This window comes from Panicum hallii, chromosome 9 (assembly GCF_002211085.1).
Source record: "Panicum hallii strain FIL2 chromosome 9, PHallii_v3.1, whole genome shotgun sequence".
NCBI lineage: Eukaryota > Viridiplantae > Streptophyta > Magnoliopsida > Poales > Poaceae > Panicum > Panicum hallii.
The window spans coordinates 72,395,638-72,421,468 of record NC_038050.1 but is presented as its reverse complement, the minus strand read 5'-3'; the positions used below and the strand labels follow the sequence as shown (position 1 = coordinate 72,421,468).

General features: G+C 50.4%; 1 protein-coding gene across 1 annotated transcript; it reads left to right on the top strand.

Annotated features, from left to right (window-relative positions):
* Positions 1-21,921: 21,921 nt before the first annotated feature.
* Positions 21,922-23,849, top strand: LOC112876693 (probable LRR receptor-like serine/threonine-protein kinase At1g12460). The gene is made up of 2 exons (XM_025940860.1): positions 21,922-23,358; positions 23,447-23,849. Exons 1-2 carry the CDS (start codon positions 22,169-22,171, stop codon positions 23,484-23,486), a joined length of 1,230 nt encoding a protein of 409 aa, XP_025796645.1. The 5' UTR covers positions 21,922-22,168; the 3' UTR covers positions 23,487-23,849.
* The last annotated feature ends 1,982 nt before the right edge of the window (positions 23,850-25,831 follow it).

Here is a 25,831-nt window from a genome sequence, read left to right as displayed (position 1 = left end):
CATTTCAAACACTAACAGGTGCCAATTCATAATATATGTATCCATTGACATGACCACATTGAGCAGGCAACAGTCATCAATACCTTACAACATCATTTCTACGTGTCATGTCTATTATCACAAGCAAGTTACACCAGACAAAGTGGCAAATATAAGCATGTACGTAGCAGCTCCCAGATGCACTGATGAGTGATGAGTTAGGCAGACAGCTAAAAAAATCAAATCACCAGCTCAGGTTACAACTGGGTGTAGAAGATAACTCCTACTTATGCATAGGAAATCAAGGGCATACTCTCCTGCCATCAGTTACTGATATTGATGATATCGGAGACCTGCCAAAACCTAGAAACAGCAGCAATTAGGCATCAGGACAGAAGACACTTATGGAACAACCACAACAAATCATTAATAAATAGATCCTTCATGTTCTAAGGCATTGTATTCGACAAATGGTTATGTTGACAATAATTTTTAGAACACTGGTGGCACTAATAGTGAATTTACTTTTCCTTTATGACATTTTGTCTTATATTTGGTGAAGATATCAGTGCATATGATAGACCATTCATACCTTGGCCTAGGAAGCTATGGGGCAGCAAGCCTAGAGCAGGTAAGCAGCACATTGCAACGACGGATCCTTTCTTGTAAAACTGAAGCAAGAAGGAAATATGTTGTTGTCATTATTTTTCTTTTCTTTTCTTTTCAAATGGTTGTTTCTGATACTGTCGGTACATACGGACATGGGTACCTCCTGCTAGGGTGTCCAGCTCTGGCGTGTGCGCCAAGCGCATCGTGGTGGACGTGCGATCCGCCTCTACCACCTCCAAACCCTTAGAGCGCCGCTGCCGCCTCACAGGTAAGGACGCGATGGTGTCCGGCTTCGGTGTGTGCGCCAAACGTATCGTGGTGGACGCACGATCCGCCTCTACCACCTCCAAACCCTTAGAACGCCGCTGCCGCCTCACAGGTAAGGACGCGATGGTGTCTGACTCCGGCGTGTGCGCCAAGCACATCGTGGTGGACGCACGCCACCACATGCTCAACCGCCTTTCCTCGATCATCGCCAAGGAGCTGCTCAACGACCAGAAGGTCGTGGAAGTCCGCTGCAAGGAGGCCTGCATCTCCGCGGAGCTCGCCTGTCAGTAAGTCGTTTGACAGTGTGTCCAACCAGATAGGTGCAAGGTTATCCGTGACCTCGCCCTTCCCCTTCGGGTGACGAGGCGTACGACCCGGGCCTGACAGCTGGGATCATGGTCTCCGGACCTCCCCCGTGCTCTTATAGGTTCGGAGTCTCCATGTACCCACAAGGGCAGGGAGCTCCGGAATGGCCTCCACGGGCCCGGACCCTCTAGGGGGGGTCCGGCGCCGCCACGTGCGGGGGCCAGACTACTACGGGCCTGTCCATCCGGACTGGCCTCGGGGGCCTGGACCTCCCTTTCCCCCGGGAAAGGGATCCGGTGCCTCCACGTGCCGCCTCAAGCTGTCAAGGGGGCGACCGCGGGGCCAACCCTGCCACGTGCTTGTGGCAGAAGGCCCTCCGTGGGGCGCCAGCCCAGCTACCGCATTAAGTACGGGTAGGTGGGCTGCACGTGTCCAAGACAGGGCATGGCCTGTCCACTGCCACACTGGGCAGGTGTGCTGACACCACGGTAAGTCCGCCTGTTTCCAAGATGGCGCGTCGCATCGTTGCGCATTGTGTGCGGGCAGGCGGTGTACAGTCAACTCACAGCGCTGCGCGCGTGAGCAAGGGGGGATGATGGTCTGCTGCAGGAGAGCCGAGGCGTGCGTTGCCACAGTGTGCGCGGAGGCGACGGCGCGGCGGGTCAGCGCTGTCAGAGAGTACTGACCTAATAGTGACAGCACGTCTTCCACTGTGTGTAACATTGACAGCAGGCACTGTGCAGGTAAGGCGGCACATGACCATATCCAGGCTGTAGATACGCACATCAACTTCCCGATCGAGAGGACTACAGGAAGGAGCTGGAGAGGAAGATCTCCATATCTCTCATATTACAGGCTCCAGTTGCCGGGCCCACCTATCGGGGTCCCGCTCAGTGTATGCACTCCTCTTAGTCTATAAAAGGGAGAGTGCGCTTGTTAGAACACAAGTTCTCTTAGACTCACAAGGTTCACAAGGTTCAACAATTCCCTAAGCTTTCTCAAGTAATACAACACACAAGTGGACGTAGGGTATTACGCTCCGGCGGTCCGGACCACTCTAAAATCCTCGTGCCTTTCCCATGTTCGTCCACTCTTTGATCAAGCGTTTCTAGATCTCCCCCAAACTCTTCCTAAACTAGGATTAGGCGGGTGCAATCCGCCACCCGGCTGGAGATTTCCTCCGACTGATATAATTTTAGATGTACCACCAAGTGTGGCAGAACCAACCTGAATTATACCGGCTCAAGTACGCGAGTCCATTCCCGAGGGCTCCAACGTGCTTCAAACGGTATAACCCCTTGGCCTGTCGGGTAACGTCCCGATAAACCACCGATACACAGAATCAAATAAGGTTACCTCACACGAAGGTGAGTCCAGAGATACAATCACCATCATATTTTACATCACACGAAAATTATTTTACACAAGTTTCCACAAGTAATACAAAGTTTCACATTTAGCAAAGTTATTACAAAGTTTTGCAGAAACAGCAAAGGTTCAAACTAGGAGTCATTATTACAAACCAGTTGTAAAGTTCAAGTTCTAGCAGCGGAATTTAAAGTACGATAACTATACTCGTCGCCAATAAGGACGTCATGCTAAGCCATGGCATAACATCACTCGTTATGATCAGGGTTGACCGGGGACGGGTCCCACTCCACGGACCAACCATCAGGCAAAGCATAAGGCCAAGGCATGGGGTAAGTAGGGTCTTCAGAGATATTACCTGAAATAACACATATAGCAAGGCTGAGTACTCTAATACTCAGCAAGACTTACCCGGTATTGGGTATACTTAGCCCATAACTAGACCATGCAGGCTTTGCAAAAGGTTCAAGGTTTAGCTTTTGCTGAAAAGCAACAAAGAGTAGGTCCTTATTTTATATTTTAGCTTTCAAGTTCTAGTTCTTTTAACCATTCTAGGTAAGCACCTATAGCTACTCAAGCAAGGTAGAGTCTTTAAAGCATACATCAGTATTACTTATGAACAACATTGCTCTTGTTACTCTATGTGGCAAAAGAATTAAGCAGTCTCAATCTTCGTGAGAAGCGGACGATTCTGAATCGAATTTCAACCCTTGCAAGGTAAACCTAACTCACACGCTTGGAACACCAACAGGTCGTTCCGAAGCAACTGTTTGCTTTTCATTCCGGGTCGTGGAACAAAGTCACCACAAGCGACTGCTGGATCATACGCACATCCAATGTGCAGGACATACGTCTGTAGCGCGACTACATGACCGTATTCCCGTCTGCTTTGCAGAACGTACTCCCACAGCCGGTGCGTGTAAACATAAAAATAAAAGTCGAGTGGTGGGGGACGAGTCCACTTGCCGGGCCGATTGGTTACTAGGCTTACCGCTTACCATATTTCGCGGCATGTGGCTAGTACTTTCAAACGCTTAACTGCCACTACTACATACTGCGACCTTAACCAAATTCATCAACACAGATGGGGTATCCTTTCTTTCCACGATGCTACTTATAACCCCGTCCGTTATCCTTATAGTGATTGCAGAATTGTAATCAATCAATTCCTATATCGCGCGAGTGACAGGAAATCACTCGACTTCTACCGGTCCTATTAGCATAGCACTAGTCGGACTTAGTTTCTAATATTCAGTACATTGGTTCCTAGGATTTATGCATCTAGGGTTCCATTCCAATTTCTAGACTTAATGCAAGATATAATATATACATATATGATTGCATAAATGTAATAATTTGAAATACTGGGTTATGCACCGGGACTTGCCTTTACTGGTGGGGCTGGAGTCAGGGATGTTAGTATTATCATCTTCCGAACTTGGGTTCGGGCCTTCAGAGAATCTTGCAACAACGTTCGCATGGTCTTCAGAAACATCCTCTGCAGATTCCTGGGAGATCTTGTAGGTACCGTTTGCGGAAGTAGTCGTATCTACATGCAATGCAACATTACATTCAAAATGTGCACATAAAGCTATTTTACTTCATGACAAAGTTGCAATCCAACACTCATTTAACATACTACTCATATAACAATCAAAAAGATCAGAAACTAACTTGGGTAGAGCTTTAGTTGGACAACTGATTAAAATCGGCTATTTGTTGAAGATTACAACAGAGTCTATTGGAAACAACAGGGTTCAGCCGATGGAATCGGCAAAGGAGGGAGCTGTCTACTTTGCCTTAGGAAATCGGCTGATTTCCGTTTAAAAGAGAAATCGGCAGGAGTAGTCTCTGGGTATGATCAAAGGGGATTAGCCAATTTGGGTTTACCTGAGGTCAAACCGGTTGATATGGAGGGGAACATTGAAGGTACAGTACTTCAAGGACAGAAAAAAGAAGGATCTTGCCGATTGGATTAGCAGCATGTTTTTGGTCTATCCGATTGGATGTCTATTGGTGCTAGCCGATTGGCCAAAGCTGTATCGGGCGTGCCTAACAGAGATTCTTACTGTGCTAACTTGCCGATCTGTGGTGGTGCGTTTCGGCAGGTGCAGCCGATATGCTATCTAAATCGGATGTCTAGCTGATCACGGCGTGCATCGGCTTAGTCGATTTGTGTTTTTAGCAAACTAGTCGATCTGTGAACATCAGCACGCTAGTCGATCAATGTATGCAACTATTCAATATTGGAAGTCGCCGATTGTGCAACAACTACTCGACTCGTGTGACATGTAACTATTCGATTGAGCTTTGGTAAACTAGTCGAGAGTGTGAACATCAGCCGAGCTGATATGTGCGCATGTGCTAGATTTGTGAATCGGCACAATATAGCCGATTAGTGTATTGGTAGACTAGTCGAACTATGTATTCGTACGGTTTGGCCTCGGCGTGTTCAGCCGATTGGTGGGTCGGCTGTGTAGCTAGTTTCCATCTTTAATGTTCTCCTATATCTACTGGGGCACATCAGCCGTGTAGCTGATTGTCCTACTCTGCACTAACTGTGCTTAACTAAAATGTGCTTAAATGTTATCCTAGGTAACTAGGTGTGGTTGTATCGGCTGGATTACGTCAGTATAACAATTGAGTGACGTACAGTCGATGGGGTCATCTAAACTGGATCTGCTATAAGAACCCGGTGGGACCGAACATTAACATCGGACTTAAGCCGATGGGACTACAAACATGGAATTAGACTAAAGAGGATGTGGCCGAAGGGCTTGTGCCGAGGAGGATATGTTTTATAGATGTGCACCCGATTGTAGTGTGTGTGACGCCCTGAAAATTCACCAAGCTAAATCACGCGCTAGAGTGCTTCATTTAAAAGTCATTAGTCGTCAAAACCCTAACCCTTCCTGTCCGACAGTGGACTTGACCGCCGTCTCATCCCGCACCGCTTACGCGCGACCGCTTTCCGCGATCAGCGCCGGTGCGATGCTGTTCTTCTCGCGCAACGCGCGGACGACGCACGCGCGTGGCCGACCGACCGCGGTCGCCGCCGCGATCGGCGCCGACGCGCCCCTCCCTTTCCCTCTCTCCCCTTTCTCTTTTCTCCTTTTCTCTCTCCCTCCTATTTCTTTTCTTTTTCCCTTTTTCCCTCTCTTTCATTTCTTCCTTCCTTTCCCTCCTTCCTTCTCTTCCCTTCTCCTCCCCCCTGCTCCCGAACGCCGCCCGGCCCCTGGCTCCCCGAGCCACGGCCCCCTCCTCCCCTCGCGCGCGCACACGCCCCTGTGCCCGGCCGCCTGTGCCCACGCGCACGCCCGCGCGTGCACCACGCGCCGCGCCGCCCGCCGCGATGTCCGTCGCTCGCCGCGCACGCCGGCCGGCCGTGCGCACCACGCCCCGAGTCGCCGTGACACCCGCCGCTAACGCTGCTCACGCCACGCGCGTCCCCGCCCTCGCGCGCACGCCGCCGTACGCGCGCGCACCGCCGGACCGTGCACGCACGCGATCCACGCGCGCGCGCATGCGCGCACGCAACCGCACGGCCGCCGCGCCGCCCGCCACTGCCGCCCCGGCCTCGCCGCCCGCGCCGCCCCTGTACCGCACAGCGCCGGCCCCTCCTCCCCACGTGCTCGACGCCGCCCTCGGCGCCTGCGCCCGCCGCACGCCGCGTCGCAACCCCGGGCGCCATTAATGGCCGCCTCGGAGCCGCTCCGCCGGCCACCATCCGCCCGCCCGCTCGGCCGCCTATAAATAGGCCCCCGTGCGGCCGCCATCTCCCCCGCAGCTCCCACCGCCGCCCCTGCCCTCTCTCCTAGCCCACAGCGCCGCCGCCGCCCGTGGCACCGCCGCCGCCCGCTTGCTGCCGTGGGCGCGCCTCCTCGCTCCACCTCGGCCCGAGGTAAGGACGGGGATGGGATCCCCTCCTTCCCCTCTCCCTTTTTCCCTCAGCCCCGAGCCGCCCCGGGCCCCGGCCGGCCGGATTTGGCCGCCGCCGGCGCTCCTCCCCCCCCTCCTCTGTTCTGCACGGGGGAGAAGGAGGGAGAAGGGCAATTTTGCCCGAGGCCCCCTCCTTTTCCTGTGTTCCACAAGAGACCCCCCCTTTACTCTTATTCCCATAAATACCCCTATTCACTCCCGTTCGCAAAAGAAACCTCGTTCTTTCTAATATTTCAAAACGGACCCTCCATTACATAAACCTAGATACGCTCGACACCCTTTTGCATACCCTGAATATTTCTAGGGATTGCAAACAAGCCCCTACCCTCTTTAGATAATTACGAACAAGCCCCTAGACCCTTGTTTAACCCCCTGAACCCTTTCTAGTATAGTTCTAACCACACCATTAAGAAACCACCCGAAAATATTACCCCTACCCCTGTAACTAAATTATTTCCGATTCAAGCTCAACGATAAAAGCTTTTAGTTCTCTCGCTTGATTGTATGCCTGTTTGTTTGTGTCGTAGGACACGGAGTGAACGAAGAAGTTCCCGACTGCGACCAAGCAACCGAGGACCAGTTCTGCGACCCCGAACCCGAGGGACAGTGCTTCGATCAGGACCTTCCGCAAGGACTTGACGATGGCAAGTTCAATCCCGCCCTTTGATGCATGTTTTGTCCTAGTTTTTATGAACACAACCCAGTGGCCTGTTTTGTAAAATTACATGGTTTTGCTTGATGAAAACATGGTAGGATAGCCACCCTTGTTTGTGATAACCATTCCTTGACCACCTGGTTTTATAAAGAAAATGTGTGCGTATGGGAAGGGATAAAATGTGGTTTTGAAAGATGAGTCAGACGGGATGGATGGCATTTCTGTGTAAATTGCCGTTGGTGTGCTCGTACCTGTGTGGTTGAGCGAGAAAGGGAGGTATCCATCTTGTCACCCCTAAGGACCGAGTTGATGTGTCGTCTCACCTAGCTTCCTGTCGTGCAAACCACTTGACCGTTGTATGGGCAACGGCTTAGCCTAACCCCACTAGTTAGTCTGATAGCCATCAGGAGAGCTGGGAGCAACGGGTGATCAAGGAGACGGGATAAGCTCTGTGTGACTTATGCCCCGGTTAAACCTCGATGATAGGTCGAATGACCCCTTGATAGATCCCGTGGTGGCTAGCCAGGTCTAACTAAGGTGGGTAAGAGCTTCGATGGGATCTGCACCGGCACTAAGGTGTTCGTGCTGTGGTACCCCACCTGTGGGTAAAGTTGCACACCTCTGCAGAGTTAAAATCTATTCGAATAGCCGTGCCCACGGTACTGGGCAAGTTATGGTGTGGTCACATAACTAGTGTTTCTCTCCGAGAATGGTTGGGTTGGTGGGAGGTGTTTGGAAAGCGTCCGGCAGTTGTGCCGTGTGCTACGGCAGACGGGGAGTCCGGTAGCAATTTAAAACTTAGATCCTGTGTGGATCAACAGCATGTACTCCTTGGCACTTGAAAACTTGTTTTGAAAATGTTTTAAACAAACTTTTGCATAAAACCGAGTCTTTCCGCAAATGAACCATAAGCTTATCCGTGGAATATCCTGTGCATTTAATTCTGTTACAACCCCCCTCCGCGGGTGTGATTGGACTTGCTGAGTACGTTTGTACTCACCCCATTCTTACTTTTACAGTGGAAGATCCAGACTACATCCCCGAAGACGTCGAGTAGGGTTCCGTCCTGCACCCAGTCTTGCCTGTGGTTGAGGCCACCGTTGGAACTCCGCATGGCGCAAGACTCTGATGATCCTCTTTTCGTAGCTAGTGTATTAGTGTGGGGTTTAGTTGTAATCCTTGCGATAGTGGCGTTTCACTGCCCATTACCGCGTAGAGTTGTACGGTGATGTACCATCTGATGTAATAAAAGTGTTATCAGCCTCCTGGGACTGATAAAGTAACACTTTTAAGTCTTCCCTGATGGGGGGACGCTTCAGGTGGTATCAGAGCCGTAGGCTGGCCGTAGGGCGTAACCCTAGAAGCGAGACCCTGTTTCAGACCCTAGGACTTGTTCTGACTTAGATATTTTTCTGCACAAACACTCACCGCTGGTCTTTGCCCTGTTCCAGATGGCTGGCAATGGATGGGCTAACGGAATCTGCCACGCAGAGCCCGGCCTTCCTAAGTTATTATTACTCAGCTTGGAACGCGTTGGGGTTATGGAACCACCAGAGTATGCCTATCGAGAATACATCTCCGGAGGCACCCTTCGGTGCGATATGATGATCTTTGTGGAGAGGAGCACCCGCTACCCTGATGTGGACCCTTGGTTCATCTCCACAACTGGCTTCCGCTTCCCTGACACCTACCGAAAGGCCGCCCGTAAAGCCCTGCGACGGCTACGTGTGCTCTTCAGGCACCACCTTCAGCGGACTCCTATGGGATTTTTCCCACCCACTGAAGGAAGAGGACGCACTTGGATTGCCCGGATGAGGGGACTTGGACGAGAAGAAGAAGACCTAGAAGATACGGTCTCCCACCTGTCCATCTACCTTACTGGCTTGGATGCACTCTACCGCGAACAGGCGGCACAACTGAAGCAGCTAATCCATGGGATTGAAAAGATAACCCAGGAGCTGGAAGAACAACGGACAAGAGCCGCAATCGCCGAGTATTCCTTAGCCGCCCTCCAAGCTCAGATGCAAGAATACGAGAACCGCAACGGAATAGGTGGATGGATAGAGGAGGAAGAAGAAGAAGAACCCATGGAAACCCATTGGGATAAAGGTACTCAGACCGAAGATGAGGAGATGGATCAAAGCCTCCCAATAAAGAAGCGCCCTATCAGGATCGAGGAAGAATCCCCATGATAGGATTAGCACTCTGAGCTAGAACCCTACCCTAATGACCACGTATCCATGAAAACTGTACCATCCCTGTGGTAATAATAAATGTCATCTACTCCCTTTGCACCTGTGCCAGATTGTTTACCCTGTCCTTGTTTCAGATGGCTGAGGAAGGATGGACCCAAGGCGATTGCCAAGCTGCACCTGGTTTCCCCAGCCTTTTGATCAACACCCTGGAAGGCCTTGGCGTTACGGAGCGCCCAAGGTACTACAGCCGAGAGTACGAGCACCATGGTACCCTCCGCTGCAGGGTGATCCTGGTTATCGCCAGGAGCAACCGCCACCCCGACATCCAGCCATGGCGAGTGACTGCCACCGGGTTTAGACACCAGGACACCTACCCTTTGGCCATCAGAAAAGCACTCCGTTATTCGTGCCGGATTTTTGAAGAACACCTCGCCCCCACACCAGCGAAGTTCTTTCCGCCGGCCATCAGAACCCCAGTCTGGGAAGCACGCATGAGAAACCTGGAACGACGCCGCCACGAAGAAGGCCCCCTGTACCAAGTGGCTACTTACCTAGCCGCCGTGGACCAACTCTTTGATGAGCAAGCCAACCTTCTAAGGGAGCAGACCCATCGAGCCGAGCAAGCGGAGCTCGCAGTGAGATTACAGCAGATCCGAGCCGCCCACGCCGAGGCAAGAGCCGCAGCCGCGGTCAGTAGCGAAGCAGTCGCCCAAGAGAGCCTCAGGCAAGCCCGAGACCGGCGCATGCAAGATTGGACCCGAAGTGGAACACCAGTCCCGGCAATTGGGGAAGACCATGTTTTACTCGGGACGCCCGTCATAGGATGGGGACCACTCTTTGTAAATACACAAGCCCCACCCGAGAACCCTGAAGGTTCCGCTGCCGCCGTCGAAGGAGATGCCGCAGCGCAACCCTTGACCAATGGAAATCCAGAGGACGGCGAGTAAGGATCACTCACGCTTCCCGCCCAAGAAGAAGGCCTGCCCCGCGAATAAAATAACCGACGCCACCCTAGTGATGTGTCCCCAGCCGCTTTTGTTTAAGTCGTGCCTGATCCCGGACGAGTAGTACGAGACCTAGCCCTACCCCAAGCTGTACCCCCTTTTGCAGTAATAAAGTTGTTTGTGTTTGTTGTTTGTGATGTTGTGTGCTGGTTTATTGTATGCTGCTTGTTATATAACTACCGGCAGAAGGTAGATTCTGCCTTATATACGAATTAAACAACTTAAACATCACATAATAGTAACCCCACTCGACCCAATCAACAGATGGCTCCCCGAAGCGTCGCAAGGGCCTCCCGTAGCCGGAACCCTGCAGCCACTGGTGCCGAACCGCAGCCTGTTGGACAAAATCTTCAGGGAGAACAGGAAGTAAGCCAGAACCGAGGAGAAAATCAAGAAGGAGAGCAACTACCACCACCCCCACCCCTCGGAGACCTGGCACAAATAATCCACAACCAGACCCTCATACTGGAAACTCTGGCCAACGCCCTTGTTAACCGGCAACCACGAGGACAGAATATGAATGACAAGCTGACGGCCTTTCTAAGGACCAAGCCACCCACCTTTGCTGGATCCTGCAACCCTTTGGATGCAGACGACTGGTTACGAGTAATTCAGAGTAAACTTGAACCGTTCGAATGCCAGGATCGAGACAAAGTCCTTTTGGCAGCCCACCAACTCACCGGAACAGCATTATCCTGGTGGGAAAATTATTGTGCCGCAGCCGAAGATGCCTCTACCATCACTTGGGAGGAATTCGTGAAGGAATTTCGCCGTTATCACATCCCTTCGGCCACCATGAAGCACAAGGCGGATGAATTCCGCGCACTGCAGCAAGGAAGCATGACGGTGGAAGAGTACACCCACCGGTTCATTGAGTTGGCCCGATATGCACCGGAGGAAGTGAACGACGACGACAAGAAACAAGACATGTTCAAGAAGGGGCTAAGCCCAGAACTCCGGACCCTGCTTACCCCTCAGATCTACCCTGACTTCAATACACTGATGAACAAAGCCATCCTTACGGAGAGGGCCAAAGCTGAAGAAAGGAAGGACAACAAACGCAAGTTCCTGGAGAGTAAGGCCCGCCAACAGGACCGTTTCCAGAAGTCGAGAAACTTCAGCTATACTGCACCAAGATCTCAGGCCCCAATGCAGTATAGGACTCAGTCCCAAGGGACAGGACCACGGGCCCCTGACACACAGCCTAGGAGCCAAAGTACCATGAAGGCCCCGCAGAGTAATGCCAGCCTAGTTGCATCCGACAATACCAATGTTAGGGCCTGTTTCAACTGCCGTGAGACAGGGCATTTCATTGCCAATTGCCCTTATGCCAAGAATAAGCCGGCCGCATCAGCCTTCTCCAACTCGGTGAATGGACCCAGACCAGCCCTGACCGGCGCCAACCAAGTGCCCATCCGCAACAATGACAACGGTCAGCAGACGAAGCAGTCCCAGCAATCATTTGGACGAGCCCGCGTCAATCACATCGACGCGCATGAAGCTCAAGGAGCTCAGGGCGTAGTACTCGGTGAGTACCTAGTCAACTCAGCTTTGGCAACAGTATTGTTTGATTCTGGAGCATCGCACTCGTTCATATCCTCAAATTTTGTGGAACAACACCGAATACCTACAGTACTACTGAAAACGCCCCTATTAACCCGGACGCCTGGAGGCGACATCAAATGCCAACTAGATTGTCTACGGGTAAGGATCATTTTAAGTGGGGTAGAATTCCTAGCGGACTTGGTAGTACTTAAGTCTGGGGGAATAGACGTGATCCTTGGAATGGACTGGTTAAGCCGACATAATGGTCTCATAGGCTGTACCGACAAAGTAGTACACATAACAAACCCCGAAGGAGTTCAAGTGATCTGCCATACTCGGGATAGTAAGTTTGACCCAATGGTGTGTAGCGTGGAAGCCAAGCCCTTAGAAGGAGTCCCGGTGGTAAACGAATACCCAGATGTATTCCCCTAAGAGCTTCCCGGTATGCCGCCAGACAGGGATATAGAGTTCGTCATAGACCTTATCCCCGGAACCTCCCCTGTAGCCAAGAGACCCTATAGGATGGCGGCCTCTGAGTTAACAGAATTAAAGAAGCAACTAGAAGAACTGCAACGAATGGGCTTCATCAGACCAAACTCGTCGCCATGGGGAGCCCCAGTGCTGTTTGTCAAGAAGAAAGATGGGGGCATGAGGTTGTGCGTGGATTACCGGGCATTGAATGAGGTCACCATCAAGAATAAGTACCCCCTCCCCAGGATTGATGACCTGTTCGATCAGCTAAAAGGGGCCAAGTACTTTTCTAAGATCGATCTAAGGTCAGGGTATTTCCAGCTCAAGATTTGAGAAAGTGACATCCCGAAAACAGCTTTTGTCACCCGTTACGGGCAGTTTGAGTTCACCGTAATGTCCTTCGGACTAACCAATGCCCCTGCCTATTTTATGAACCTCATGAACAAGGTATTTATGGACGAACTGGATAAGTTTGTCGTAGTCTTTATCGACGACATACTAATCTATTCCAAGAGTATTCAGGAACATGAGCAGCATCTGCGGGTAGTATTGGAAAAGCTGAGGACACATAGATTATATGCCAAGTTTAGCAAGTGCGAATTCTGGCTGGAGAGAGTAGCTTTCCTTGGTCATATTCTGACCGCGAAAGGTGTAGCAGTGGACCCAGAAAAGGTCGAAGCAGTTTCCAACTGGCAGCGACCAACTAATGTTAGTGAAATCAGAAGTTTTCTTGGATTAGCCGGGTACTATCGGAGATTTATTGAGGGGTTCTCTAAGATAGCCCGACCCATGACGGAACTTCTTAAGAAGGAGAAGAAGTTCGCCTGGACAGAATCTTGTGAAAGAAGTTTTCAAGAATTGAAGCAGAGATTGACAACCGCCCCAGTGCTGACCCTGCCAGACATTCATCGGGATTTTGTCATTTATTGTGACGCATCCCGACAAGGATTAGGGTGTGTTCTGATGCAAGACGGGAAAGTCGTTGCATATGCTTCCCGCCAACTCAGGACTCATGAGCAGAATTATCCGACCCATGATTTGGAATTGGCAGCCGTAGTGCATGCCCTTAAGATTTGGAGACACTACCTGATTGGAAATAAGTATGAGATTTACACCGACCATAAGAGTCTGAAGTACATCTTCACCCAGCCGGATTTGAACCTAAGACAAAGAAGATGGTTGGAGTTGGTCAAGGATTATAATTTAGAAATTCATTATCACCCTGGAAAAGCGAACGTGGTAGCCGATGCCTTGAGTCGGAAATCCCATGGACCTAAAGATGACCATCTGCGTGAGGAAATGGCACGATTAAACGTGCACATTGTTCCTCGAGGTTCCAGCCATGTGCTGAACGTCCAACCAACACTAGAGGATAAAATTAGAGAGGCTCAAAACTCGGATCAGGAGCTAGTAAAGATCTGCAAACAAACTGGAGAAAACAAAGCACCAGGTTTTAGAGTGGACGATAAGGGGACGTTGTGGTACGAGGATAGGATTTGTGTACCCCAGGATGGAGACTTCCGGCAGATAATCATGGACGAAGCCCATAACTCAGCCTACTCCATGCACCCAGGATCCACCAAAATGTATATGGATATAAAGCAAAAATATTGGTGGAATGGAATGAAGGCGGATATTGCACGATTTGTGGCTCATTGTGATACCTGCCAAAGGATCAAGGCCGAACATCAAAAGCCGGCAGGATTATTGCAACCCTTGCCTATCCCGGTTTGGAAATGGGATGAGACAGGAATGGACTTTGTAGTGGGTCTACCTAAAACACAGAAGGGACACGATTCTATATGGGTAATAGTGGACCGACTCACTAAATCGGCACATTTCATACCCATACGAACTAATTACGGAGGGGAAAAGCTAGCAAAGCTTTACATTGAAAACATAGTAAAATTGCATGGAGTACCTAGCAGAATTGTCTCAGATAGAGGGACCCAATTTACCTCTAGGTTCTCGAAAAGCTTGCATCAAGCCATGGGTACCAAATTAGATTTCAGTTCCGCATATCATCCACAGACGGATGGTCAAACCGAGAGGGTAAATCAGATTATGGAAGATATGCTGAGAGCATGTGTTCTGACCTACGGAAAGGACTGGGAGCAGAGTCTGCCTTATGCAGAATTCTCGTACAATAATAGTTATCAAGCCATCTTGGGCATGTCGCCATTCGAAGCTCTCTATGGAAGGAAGTGCAAAACTCCCCTAATGTGGTCAGAAGTTGGAGAACGTGCGCTAATAGGACCTGCACTTATAAAAGAAGCAGAAGAAAAAGTAGCGGAGATCCGCGAGAAGTTGAAAGCGGCCCAATCTCGACAAAAGAACTACGCAGATAAGAGAAGGCGAGAAATAAGTTTCAACCCAGGCGATTTTGTTTACCTCAAGGTCTCACCCATTCGAGGGATGCGAAGGTTTCAAGTACAAGGAAAATTGGCCCCTCGATACATTGGACCGTATCCAGTTCTGAAGAGAGTCGGAGCAGTAGCATACCGACTGGAGTTACCAGAAGAAATGTCGGATATACACCCAGTGTTTCATGTCTCGCAATTAAGAAGGTGTTTGAGAGTACCCGAGGGAAAACATGTGCCGGCGGAAACAATAGACCTGCAGCCGGATCTGCGATACCAGGAAGTACCGGTCAAAATTCTAGACACTATCACTAAGAGGACAAGAAACTCCGAAGTACGGATATGCAGGGTTCAATGGAGCAGACACGGAATAGAAGAAGCGACATGGGAACGCGAAGAGGCTTTAAAGAAGGAATTTCCCCATCTATTTAGGAACCAGCCGAATCTCGAGGATGAGATTCATTTAAGTGGGGTAGGTTTGTGACGCCCTAAAAATTCACCAAGCTAAATCACGCGCTAGAGTGCTTCATTTAAAAGTCATTAGTCGTCAAAACCCTAACCCTTCCTGTCCGACAGCGGACTTGACCGCCGTCTCATCCCGCACCGCTTACGCGCGACCGCTTTCCGCGATCAGCGCCGGCGCGATGCTGTTCTTCTCGCGCAACGCGCGGATGACGCACGTGTGTGGCCGACCGACCGCGGTCGCCGCCGCGATCGGCGCCGACGCGCCCCTCCCTTTCCCTCTCTCCCCTTTCTCTTTTCTCCTTTTCTCTCTCCCTCCTATTTCTTTTCTTTTTCCCTTTTTCCCTCTCTTTCTTTTCTTCCTTCCTTTCCCTCCTTCCTTCTCTTCCCTTCTCCTCTCCCCTGCTCCCGAACGCCGCCCCGCCCCTGGCTCCCCAAGCCACGGCCCCCTCCTCCCCTCGCGCGCGCACACGCCCCTGTGCCCGGCCGCCTGTGCCCACGCGCACGCCCGCGCGTGCACCACGCGCCGCGCCGCCCGCCGCGACGTCCGTCGCTCGCCGCGCACGCCGGCCGGCCGTGCGCGCCACGCCCCGAGTCGCCGTGACACCCGCCGCTAACGCTGCTCACGCCACGCGCGTCCCCACCCTCGCGCGCACGCCGCCGTACGCGCGCGCACCGCCGGACCGTGCACGCACGCGATCCACGCGCGCGCGCACGCGCGCACGCAACCGCACGGCCGCCGCGCCGCCCGCCACTGCCGCCCCGGCCTCGCCGCCCGCGCCGCCCCTGTACCGCACAGCGCCGGCCCCTCCTCCCCACGTGCTCGACGCCGCCGTCGGCGCCTGCGCCCGCCGCACGCCGCGTCGCAACCCCGGGCGCCATTAATGGCCGCCCCAGAGCCGCTCCGCCGGCCACCATCCGCCCGCCCGCTCGGCCACCTATAAATAGGCCCCCGTGCGGCCGCCATCTCCCCGCAGCTCCCACCGCCGCCCCTGCCCTCTCTCCTAGCCCACAGCGCCGCCGCCGCCCGTGGCACCGCCGCCGCCCGCTTGCTCCCGTGGGCGCGCCTCCTCGCTCCACCTCGGCCCGAGGTAAGGACGGGGATGGGATCCCCTCCTTCCCCTCTCCCTTTTTCCCTCAGCCCCGAGCCGCCCCGGGCCCCGGCCGGCCGGATTTGGCCGCCGCCGGCGCTCCTCCCCCCCCCCCTCCTCCTCTGTTCTGCACGGGGGAGAAGGAGGGAGAAGGGCAATTTTGCCCGAGGCCCCCTCCTTTTCCTGTGTTCCCCAAGAGACCCCCCCCCCCTTTACTCTTATTCCCATAAATACCCCCTATTCACTCCCGTTCGCAAAAGAAACCTCGTTCTTTCTAATATTTCAAAACGGACCCTCCATTACATAAACCTAGATACGCTCGACACCCTTTTGCATACCCTGAATATTTCTAGGGATTGCAAACAAGCCCCTACCCTCTTTAGATAATTACGAACAAGCCCCTAGACCCTTGTTTAACCCCCTGAACCCGCTTCAACTCGTCATTTTATGCGCCAAACGATCTCCGATTGACCCAAAACTTTACCACGCCCTTTCTAGTATAGTTCTAACCACGCCATTAAGAAACCACCCAAAAATATTACCCCTACCCCTGTAACTAAATTATTTCCGATTCAAGCTCAACGATAAAAGCTTTTAGTTCTCTCGCTTGATTGTATGCCTGTTTGTTTGCGTCGTAGGACACGGAGTGAACGAAGAAGTTCCCGACTGCGACCAAGCAATCGAGGACCAGTTCTGCGACCCCGAACCCAAGGGACAGTGCTTCGATCAGGACCTTCCGCAAGGACTTGACGATGGCAAGTTCAATCCCGCCCTTTGATGCATGTTTTGTCCTAGTTTTTATGAACACAACCCAGTGGCCTGTTTTGTAAAATTACATGGTTTTGCTTGATGAAAACATGGTAGGATAGCCACCCTTGTTTGTGATAACCATTCATTGACCACCTGGTTTTATAAAGAAAATGTGTGCGTATGGGAAGGGATAAAATGTGGTTTTGAAAGATGAGTCAGACGGGATGGATGGCATTTCTGTGTGAATTGCCGTTGGTGTGCTCGTACCTGTGTGGTTGAGCGAGGAAGGGAGGTATCCATCTTGTCACCCCTAAGGACCGAGTTGATGTGTCGTCTCACCTAGCTTCCTGTCGTGCAAACCACTTGACCGTTGTATGGGCAACGGCTTAGCCTAACCCCACTAGTTAGTCTGATAGCCATCAGGAGAGCTGGGAGCAACGGGTGATCAAGGAGACGGGATAAGGTCTGTGTGACTTATGCCCCGGTTAAACCTCGATGATAGGTCGAATGACCCCTTGATAGATCCCGTTGTGGCTAGCCAGGTCTAGCTAAGGTGGGTAAGGGCTTCGATGGGATCTGCACCGGCACTAAGGTGTTCGTGCTGTGGTACCCCACCTGTGGGTAAAGTTGCACACCTCTGCAGAGTTAAAATCTATTCGAATAGCCGTGCCCACGGTACTGGGCAAGTTATGGTGTGGTCACATAACTAGTGTTTCTCTCCGGGAATGGTTGGGTTGGTGGGAGGTGTTTGGAAAGCGTCCGGCAGTTGTGCCGTGTGCTACGGCGGACGGGGAGTCCGGTAGCAATTTAAAACTTGGATCCTGTGTGGATCAACAGCATGTACTCCTTGGCACTTGAAAACTTGTTTTGAAAATGTTTTAAACAAACTTTTGCATAAAACCGAGTCTTTCCGCAAATGAACCATAAGCTTATCCGTGGAATATCCTGTGCATTTAATTCTGTTACAACCCCCCCCCCCCCCCCGCGGGTGTGATTGGACTTGCTGAGTACGTTTGTACTCACCCCATTCTTACTTTTACAGTGGAAGATCCAGACTACATCCCCGAAGACGTCGAGTAGGGTTCCGTTCTGCACCCAGTCTTGCCTGTGGTTGAGGCCACCGTTGGAACTCCGCATGGCGCAAGACTCTGATGATCCTCTTTTCGTAGCTAGTGTATTAGTGTGGGTTTTAGTTGTAATCCTCGTGATAGTGGCGTTTCACTGCCCATTACCGCGTAGAGTTGTACGGTGATGTACCATCTAATGTAATAAAAGTGTTATCAGCCTCCTGGGACTGATAAAGTAACACTTTTAAGTCTTCCCTGATGGGGGGACGCTTCAGTGTGGTTGAGGGTATGTGGCCGATAGGTGTGTGTCCTATGGGTATATAGCTAAAGGGGTGTGTGGCCAACATCTCAGTCGATAAATCGGCTGATATAAGTGTGCTGACAGAGAAGGTTAACCAAACATCATAATAGTCTGCCATAGGGCAGCAAGCACATCAGGCATGGTGCACAATTTAACTTCAGTCAATCTATCGCAAGGACTTTGGCTACCAAGAGCTAATTAAGTCTAGCGTCACACCACCAGTAGGTTAAATATAAATCAAATATTTCACTTGCAGATTAGACTTCTCATCTGTTTTACAGTTGCACAACAAGTCTAATTAAGATTCGAACAAGTGGCACAAGAATCATATTGCAACAACAAGCATACATGACTAAATATAGCTTTAAGTGGTTCATAAATTATTCCAAGTCCTACATCATGACACAAGTGTCACAAGGTCTCAGGTATGTTAGCTAAGTTGTATTGGGGTTACGAGCTAGTTTTAACAAGCATACAAACAATACCATGCTTAAGCAATCAACTTTAAAGCACATGCTCAGAATCTGAGCAGCCGCACAGAGACACTTGTTGTAACCATAACTCATGTTATAATTATCCAACAAGGGTAACATGACTTACTCAGGAACAAGAATTAGCTACTGAAATTAACAGGTAGGAAAGCACCTCTTAGTAGCACTCAAAAAGAAAACTATATCTAGAAACCAAATAAATGCAACAACTTGACATGCAGCAAGGATCTGGTAGTACAGATTAACTTGCATGATAACACACTGATAAGGAGTGTAAAAACAATTTACCAGCATTTATTGCCAACCTAAGGTATTTATTTTAGCCTCAACAAGACAAACTGAACAAAAATAGATTTACAAACATGCACATAGTTTCTGGGCTCGAAATTTTTACAGTGAACTAAACATGTTGAAGCAAAGATAAGGTAAAATTTTTAGCATTAAACATGAAGGAATGCAGCTAGAATTAAATTAAGTAACTTTTATCAACATATAACAAAAAGTACTCGAATTCTAAGTAAATGAACAGTAAAGTACTCGAACTTTTTACACAAAGCTACTCATGGGACATACAACCTAGGTTCCAAAATTCAGCCACAACACATGCATATAACATGAGATACAAATAAAACACTCATTTCCTAATATTTAATCTACATCAGAAAATATACACCTAAAGCTCAAACTTCCTAAATAAAAGTAGTCGAATTTTACTTAAGGATTCCAACAAAACTGGTTTGGCATTTTTCTGATTTTTCTATGATTTACTACGATTTTTCAAAGTTTCAGCCAAAGATTTCAAAAAGATCCAGCGTGATACTATTCATCTGAGTCATGGTCTGTGCAGATAGGCCCCTAGAATTCTTTCTATTGTTGTATGGGGTCCCTGGTCGCGATTTTTGGAACAGAGAAAGTTCAGGGAGCTTGATTCCGGCGATGGGGTGCTTTCCGGAGGCGAGGGATAGGTGGGGGAGCATGAGGGACACGAGGGCTACCTTTGGATGGGCTCGGGTGACACCGGGGTGGCCGGAGGAGGGCCGACGACGGTGACAGTAACTTGCCAATGGTGGCAGTGGTGCTTCGGCGAGCTCCGGCGAGCGGAGTTGATGGGGAACAGGTGGAGGAGCTTCAAGGGGCTGGGGGCATGCGATTTTGGGGGTCAGCTCGAGAGAAGAGAGGCCGGAGGGGCGAGCTCGGCGTGGGGTGGTTGAGCAGCAACAATGGAGGGCAACGGTGGTTTCTGGTAGTGCGACCGTGAGCTAGAACCGGCCTTTTATAGGCCGTAGAGATAGAGGAGAGTGGAAAGGGCGCAATGCCGCGACCCTGGTGGTTGCGTTGATGCGGTGGGCGGCGAGCAGAAGTGCCGGCGAGACCGGGCGGCACTGGCAGTATCGCAGGCAACGTGGTACTCGGCGAGGGGGCCAGCAAGAAGAGCTAGGGCGGTAGCTGGGCTAAGGAGCGACGCGTGGAGTGGCTAGAAGCTGGAGGTGGCGCCGGGGAGCGGCCGAGGCTCAGCACATGGCCGGGGAAGCGGCGCTGACACCGGCGGCAGAGGAGCAGCGGGCGAAGCAGAGGAGGTGCCAGAGGAGGAAGAAGAGAGGAGGAGGTTCGAGGGACTTAGTTGGAAATTTCAAAAACCTCAGGGACTTCACTGTAAATAGAAATTCCCTACTGATCCAGAGCTCTAATGAGAAAATGGTCAAAATAAAAGTTGTAGAACTTTTCAAATCCTATAACTTTGCTTTAGGGCTCAATTCAGAAACCTAAAGCATACTGTGTTATTTTACCATTTTGCTCTCAACTTAAAAATTACATAAATTTTGTCCTAATGGTATAAATCTTATGAACTTTTGGGCTTATTTGCAAGCATTTAAGGCTGGTAATGATTACTTTCACCTTTTCACTTTGACCCTTGGTAATTTATTACTTTTATACTTCAACTAATTTACATAAAAGGACTTGTATTTTCATAAATTATATAAACATCCTTATTATGAAATTACCTCCCATCCAAAAATATTTTGCAAAAACAACCCTAGGTTTCCTGTAATTATAAAAAATACCCTTTTATGTGCATTTAAATTTTTAAAAGCTTTACTTAAACACACATAAGCTTTATACTAACAAGCACATACTTCACACTAATAAAAAATGTGCCTAATTTACAAGGACTAGAACTGTCACACCAAGGCACAAAATAACCATGATAGAACCATCTCATCTTCATCTATCTATCCGAACCAGAAATATCATTGCCTTGAAGCAATCACTGCCACCATGCTTACCTCTCTGTTCTCTCTATAGTTGACAGGCAAAAATCATACATAAAGCATAACTTTTATTTGTCTCTCCTCGAATTAGAAACCTAGACGGCAAGCCTGGAAAAGAATAATTTTAGCAATAAGGTCCACGTCAATCAGATTATAGTGGAGATTTTGATGAGTAGTTATATAAATATGCATTGACACATGCCAAAACTAAAATCAGCGTTTTTTAAACGGTGAGCAAAAAACGGTTAGCTCACCGGTCTACATCAGCGTCTCAGTCTACCTTAGCTCGCTGACGTGGCAAAACCACCATACAAAACCATATCAGAGGTCCTTTAGACGGTTTTATAAAATTGGAATAAAATTGGAGGGGTTAAAACTCCAATTTTATAGTTAAGAGATGATATAGTCTACTCTTAATATGTTGATATGTTGGGGGTTTAGGGGCTGTTTGGTTTCTTAATATGTTGATATGTTGGAGGTTTAGGGGCTGTTTGGTTTCATGACCAACATGCTATAAGTTGCCATAATTTTTCTTACCACACTTGCCTAAAGTTAGTCGCTCGAATTCTTCACCACACTTTGCTATGCCTAAGAGCATCTTGCCACACTTTTACAAATCATTGACAAGTAGGACCAAATAACGTAACAGCAGAAGAATTTTGCCACAACTGTCTCTGCACACCAAATAGGTACCTAAATTGCACCAAATAGGTACCTAAATTGGTCAAACTTACCTAACTTTAGACGTAACAGACTGTGATACGTTAGGCAGCAAACCAAAACAGCCTTAGACTTTTTTCCCCGTCCTGCTCCCCGCACTCGCCTTCCTCCCGCGCGTCGCGCCGCGCAAGCTCCGACCCTGGAAGCTGCTGCTCTGCCTCGATGATGACCCGACGAGGCACCGACGGAAATATGGCGTAGGGCGGGGCACGTAGGCTCTTCGTCCTGCCCGGCCACCCCAATCGGCTCGGCGGCGCCCACCAAGCTCCCCAACCCCAACCCGCGGCGGCGTGCGGTGGCACAGCGCGGCCTGTCGCGATGACGCGCTCCTACCGGGCAGCCACGGCGGCGGCGGCGCTTCTTCTGGCCCCGCTGCTGCTGCTGCTGCCGCCGCCGCATTGGGCCGCCGCCGCCATGGACGCCGAGCGGCGGGCGCTGCTGGACTTCAAGGCCGCCATCACCGCGGACCCGACCGGGGTGCTCGCGACGTGGACGCCGTCGGGGGACCCCTGCGCCTTCGTCGGGGTCACCTGCGGCCCGTCATCCGGCGCCGTGCAGCGCCTGCGCATACACGGCGCGGGCCTCGCGGGTGCGCTCGCGCCCTCCCTCGCGCGCCTCCCCGCGCTCGAGACCATCTCGCTCTTCGGCAACCGCCTCGAGGGCGGCGTCCCGCCCAGCCTCCGCGCCCTCGCGCCCACGCTCCGCAAGCTCAACCTCAGCCGGAACGCGCTGGCCGGCGAGATCCCGCCCTTCCTCGGCGCATTCCCATGGCTCCGCCTGCTCGACCTCTCCTACAACGCCTTCGCCGGCGAGATCCCCGCCGCGCTCTTCGACCCCTGCCTCCGCCTCCGCTACGTCTCGCTCGCGCACAACAACCTCACCGGCCCCGTACCGCCCGGCATTGCCAAATGCTCGCGGCTCGCCGGGTTCGACTTCTCCTACAACCGCCTCTCCGGCGAGCTCCCGGACCAAGTCTGCGCGCCGCCGGAGATGAACTACATCTCCGTCCGAAGCAACTCGCTCTCCGGCGATTTACCCGCCAAGCTCACCTCCTGCAGCAGCATTGAGCTCTTCGACGTCGGGAGCAACCGCTTCTCCGGAGCTGCGCCCTTTGCCCTCCTCGGCACGGTAAACATCACCTACTTCAACGTCTCCTCCAACGCCTTCGATGGCGAAATTCCCAGCATTACAACTTGCGGCAGCAAATTCTCCTACTTCGACGCGTCGGGCAACCAGCTCACGGGGCCGGTGCCCGAGAGCGTGGTCAATTGCCGCAACCTCAGGGTTTTGGATTTGGGGGCGAATGCTCTTGCTGGAGTTGTACCACCTGTGATTGGGACACTGCGGTCACTCTCCGTGCTCCGGCTCGCCGGCAACGCCGGTATTTCCGGTTCAATCCCAGCTGAGCTTGGGGGGATTGAGATGCTTGTCACACTGGACCTCGCGGGCCTTGCTCTCACAGGAGAGATTCCAGGGTCCCTCGGCCAGTGTCAGTTCTTGCTTCAGCTGTAAGTGTTTGTTCAGTACTTGCACTGCTGCAATTCTCCTGTGGTACAATGTTTCTACGTACTGACTAGCTAAATTAAATGAACGCAGGAATCTTTCTGGCAACAAACTGCAAGGAGCGCTGAGTTAGGCACTGATATACGTAGCAGCTCCCAAATGCACTGATGAGTGATGAGTTAGGCAGACAGCTAAAAGAATCAAATCACCAGCTCAGGTTACAACTGGGTGTAGAAGATAACTCCTACTTATGCATAGGAAATCAAGGGCATACTCTCCTGCCATCAGTTACTGATATTGTTGATATCGGAGACCTGCCAAAACCTAGAAACAGCAGCAATTAGGCATCAGGACAGAAGATACTTATGGAACAACCACAACAAATCATTAATAAATAGATCCTTCATGTTCTAAGGCATTGTATTCGACAAATGGTTATGTTGACAATAATTTTTAGGACACTGGTGGCACTAATAGTGAATTTACTTTTCCTTTATGACATTTTGTCTTATATTTGGTGAAGATATCATTGCATATGATAGACCATTCATACCTTGGCCTAGGAAGCTATGGGGCAGCAAGCCTAGAGCAGGTAAGCAGCACATTGCAACAACGTATCCTTTCTTGTAAAACTGAAGCAAGAAGGAAATATGTTGTTGTCATTATTTTTCCTTTCTTTTCTTTTCAAATGGTTGTTTCTGATGCAATTTTAGATGTACCACCAAGGCACAAAATAACCATGATAGAACCATCTCATCTTCATCTATCTATCTGAACCAGAAAGATCATAGCCTTGAAGCGATCACTGCCACCATGCTTACCTCTCTGTTCTCTCTATAGTTGACAGGAAAAAATCATACATAAAGCATAACTCTTTTTTGTCTCTCCTCGGATTAGAAACCTAGACGGCAAGCCTGGAAAAGAATAATTTTAGCAATAAGGTCCACATCAATCAGATTATAGTGGAGATTTTGATGAGTAGTTACATAAATATGCATTAACATATGCCAAAACTGAAATCAGCGTTTAAAAAAATGGTTAGCTCGCCGGTCTACATCAGTGTCTCAGTCTACCTTAGCTCGCCAATGTGGCAAAACCACCTTACAAAACCACCTCAAAGGTCCTTTAGACGGTTTTGTAAAATTGGAATAAAATTGGAGGGGTTAAACTCCGATTTTATAGTTAAAAGATGATATAATTGACTCTTAATATGTTTGGGGGTTTATACTTTTTTCCCCGTCCTGCTCCCCGCACTCGCCTTCCTCCCGCGCGTCGCGCCGCGCAAGCTCCGACCCTGGAAGCTGCTGCTCTGCCTGTGCTCCGTGGATCGTGCTGCTAGTGGCGGAACATGAGGCATCCTGCGGAGTCCTGACCCTGCTCAGGCATGGGTTCGCGGCGGAGCAGCAGTTCAGAAGGACCCGTGTTCGCCGACTCGACTTGGGGCCCGTTAGTTGCCGTAGCTGTAAACCTAAAAAACTTTTTGCAAAGAAATCTTGCTAATTTGATATACTAAATGAAGTCTATTTACAAAACTTTTTACACAGATAGGTTGTAAATCGCGAGACGAATCTAATGATACTAATTAATCCATGATTAAGCAATAATTAGCGGATGGTTAATGTAGCATCACTGTTGCAAAATATGGATTAAGTAGGCTCATTAGATTCGTCTCGCGATTTACAGCCCATCTATGCAAAAAGTTTTGTAAATAGACTTCATTTAGTACTTCAAATTAGCAAGATTCCTTTGAAAATTTTGTGTTTACGGCTTTTTTGCGTTTACAGCCTGGGAACTAAACAGGGCCTTGATTTTCTTTCCTCGCTCGAAGTCGGACACAGAGCATCGATTTGGCTAGTGGATCAAGCGTTGCGCGGGCCTGCGGCGAAAGGCGCCGGTCTCCAAAGTATCGGTTCCGGCGGTTAAACCTATTCGAAGTATTTATCACGCGGTGTGATCGGTATTTATCACGTGGTGTGATCGGATCTGATCTAGCATATAACAATTTAAAATTTATACTGATTTAGATAATCGTGTTTTACGTCCACTCGGAGGTCAGTTGGATGTATTGCTTGAGCCTAGATGATCATAAAAGTTTGGAAAGTTACAAGCTTACAAGTGGAAGATGTGATACGTTATCTACTAGAGTCGAAGATGTCCTTTGACTAGGCAGCTGACCCTCCTTTTTATAGCGGGGTCAGCTTTTACAAGGGAACTACATGTAGAAAAATAGAAAGTCGGAAGGAGAAGTGTGATAAGCACGCCCCGTGGACTTTTTTACAAAGGCCTCTCCCGTGCCTTTGAATTGCTTTCGTTGGTGGAGAAAGAGTTTCTAGCCCCATCGATCAGAGTCGTTAACTCTCGGGCCCGCCAACTCTGTCAGTCGAAGTCCTCCGTCGTCCACCATACAAATCTTGCGTCGTGGAGTGCTTGTCCCGTCTCATCCTTGTGCGTCGTACTTCATCGGTCGGGGGGCGAGCC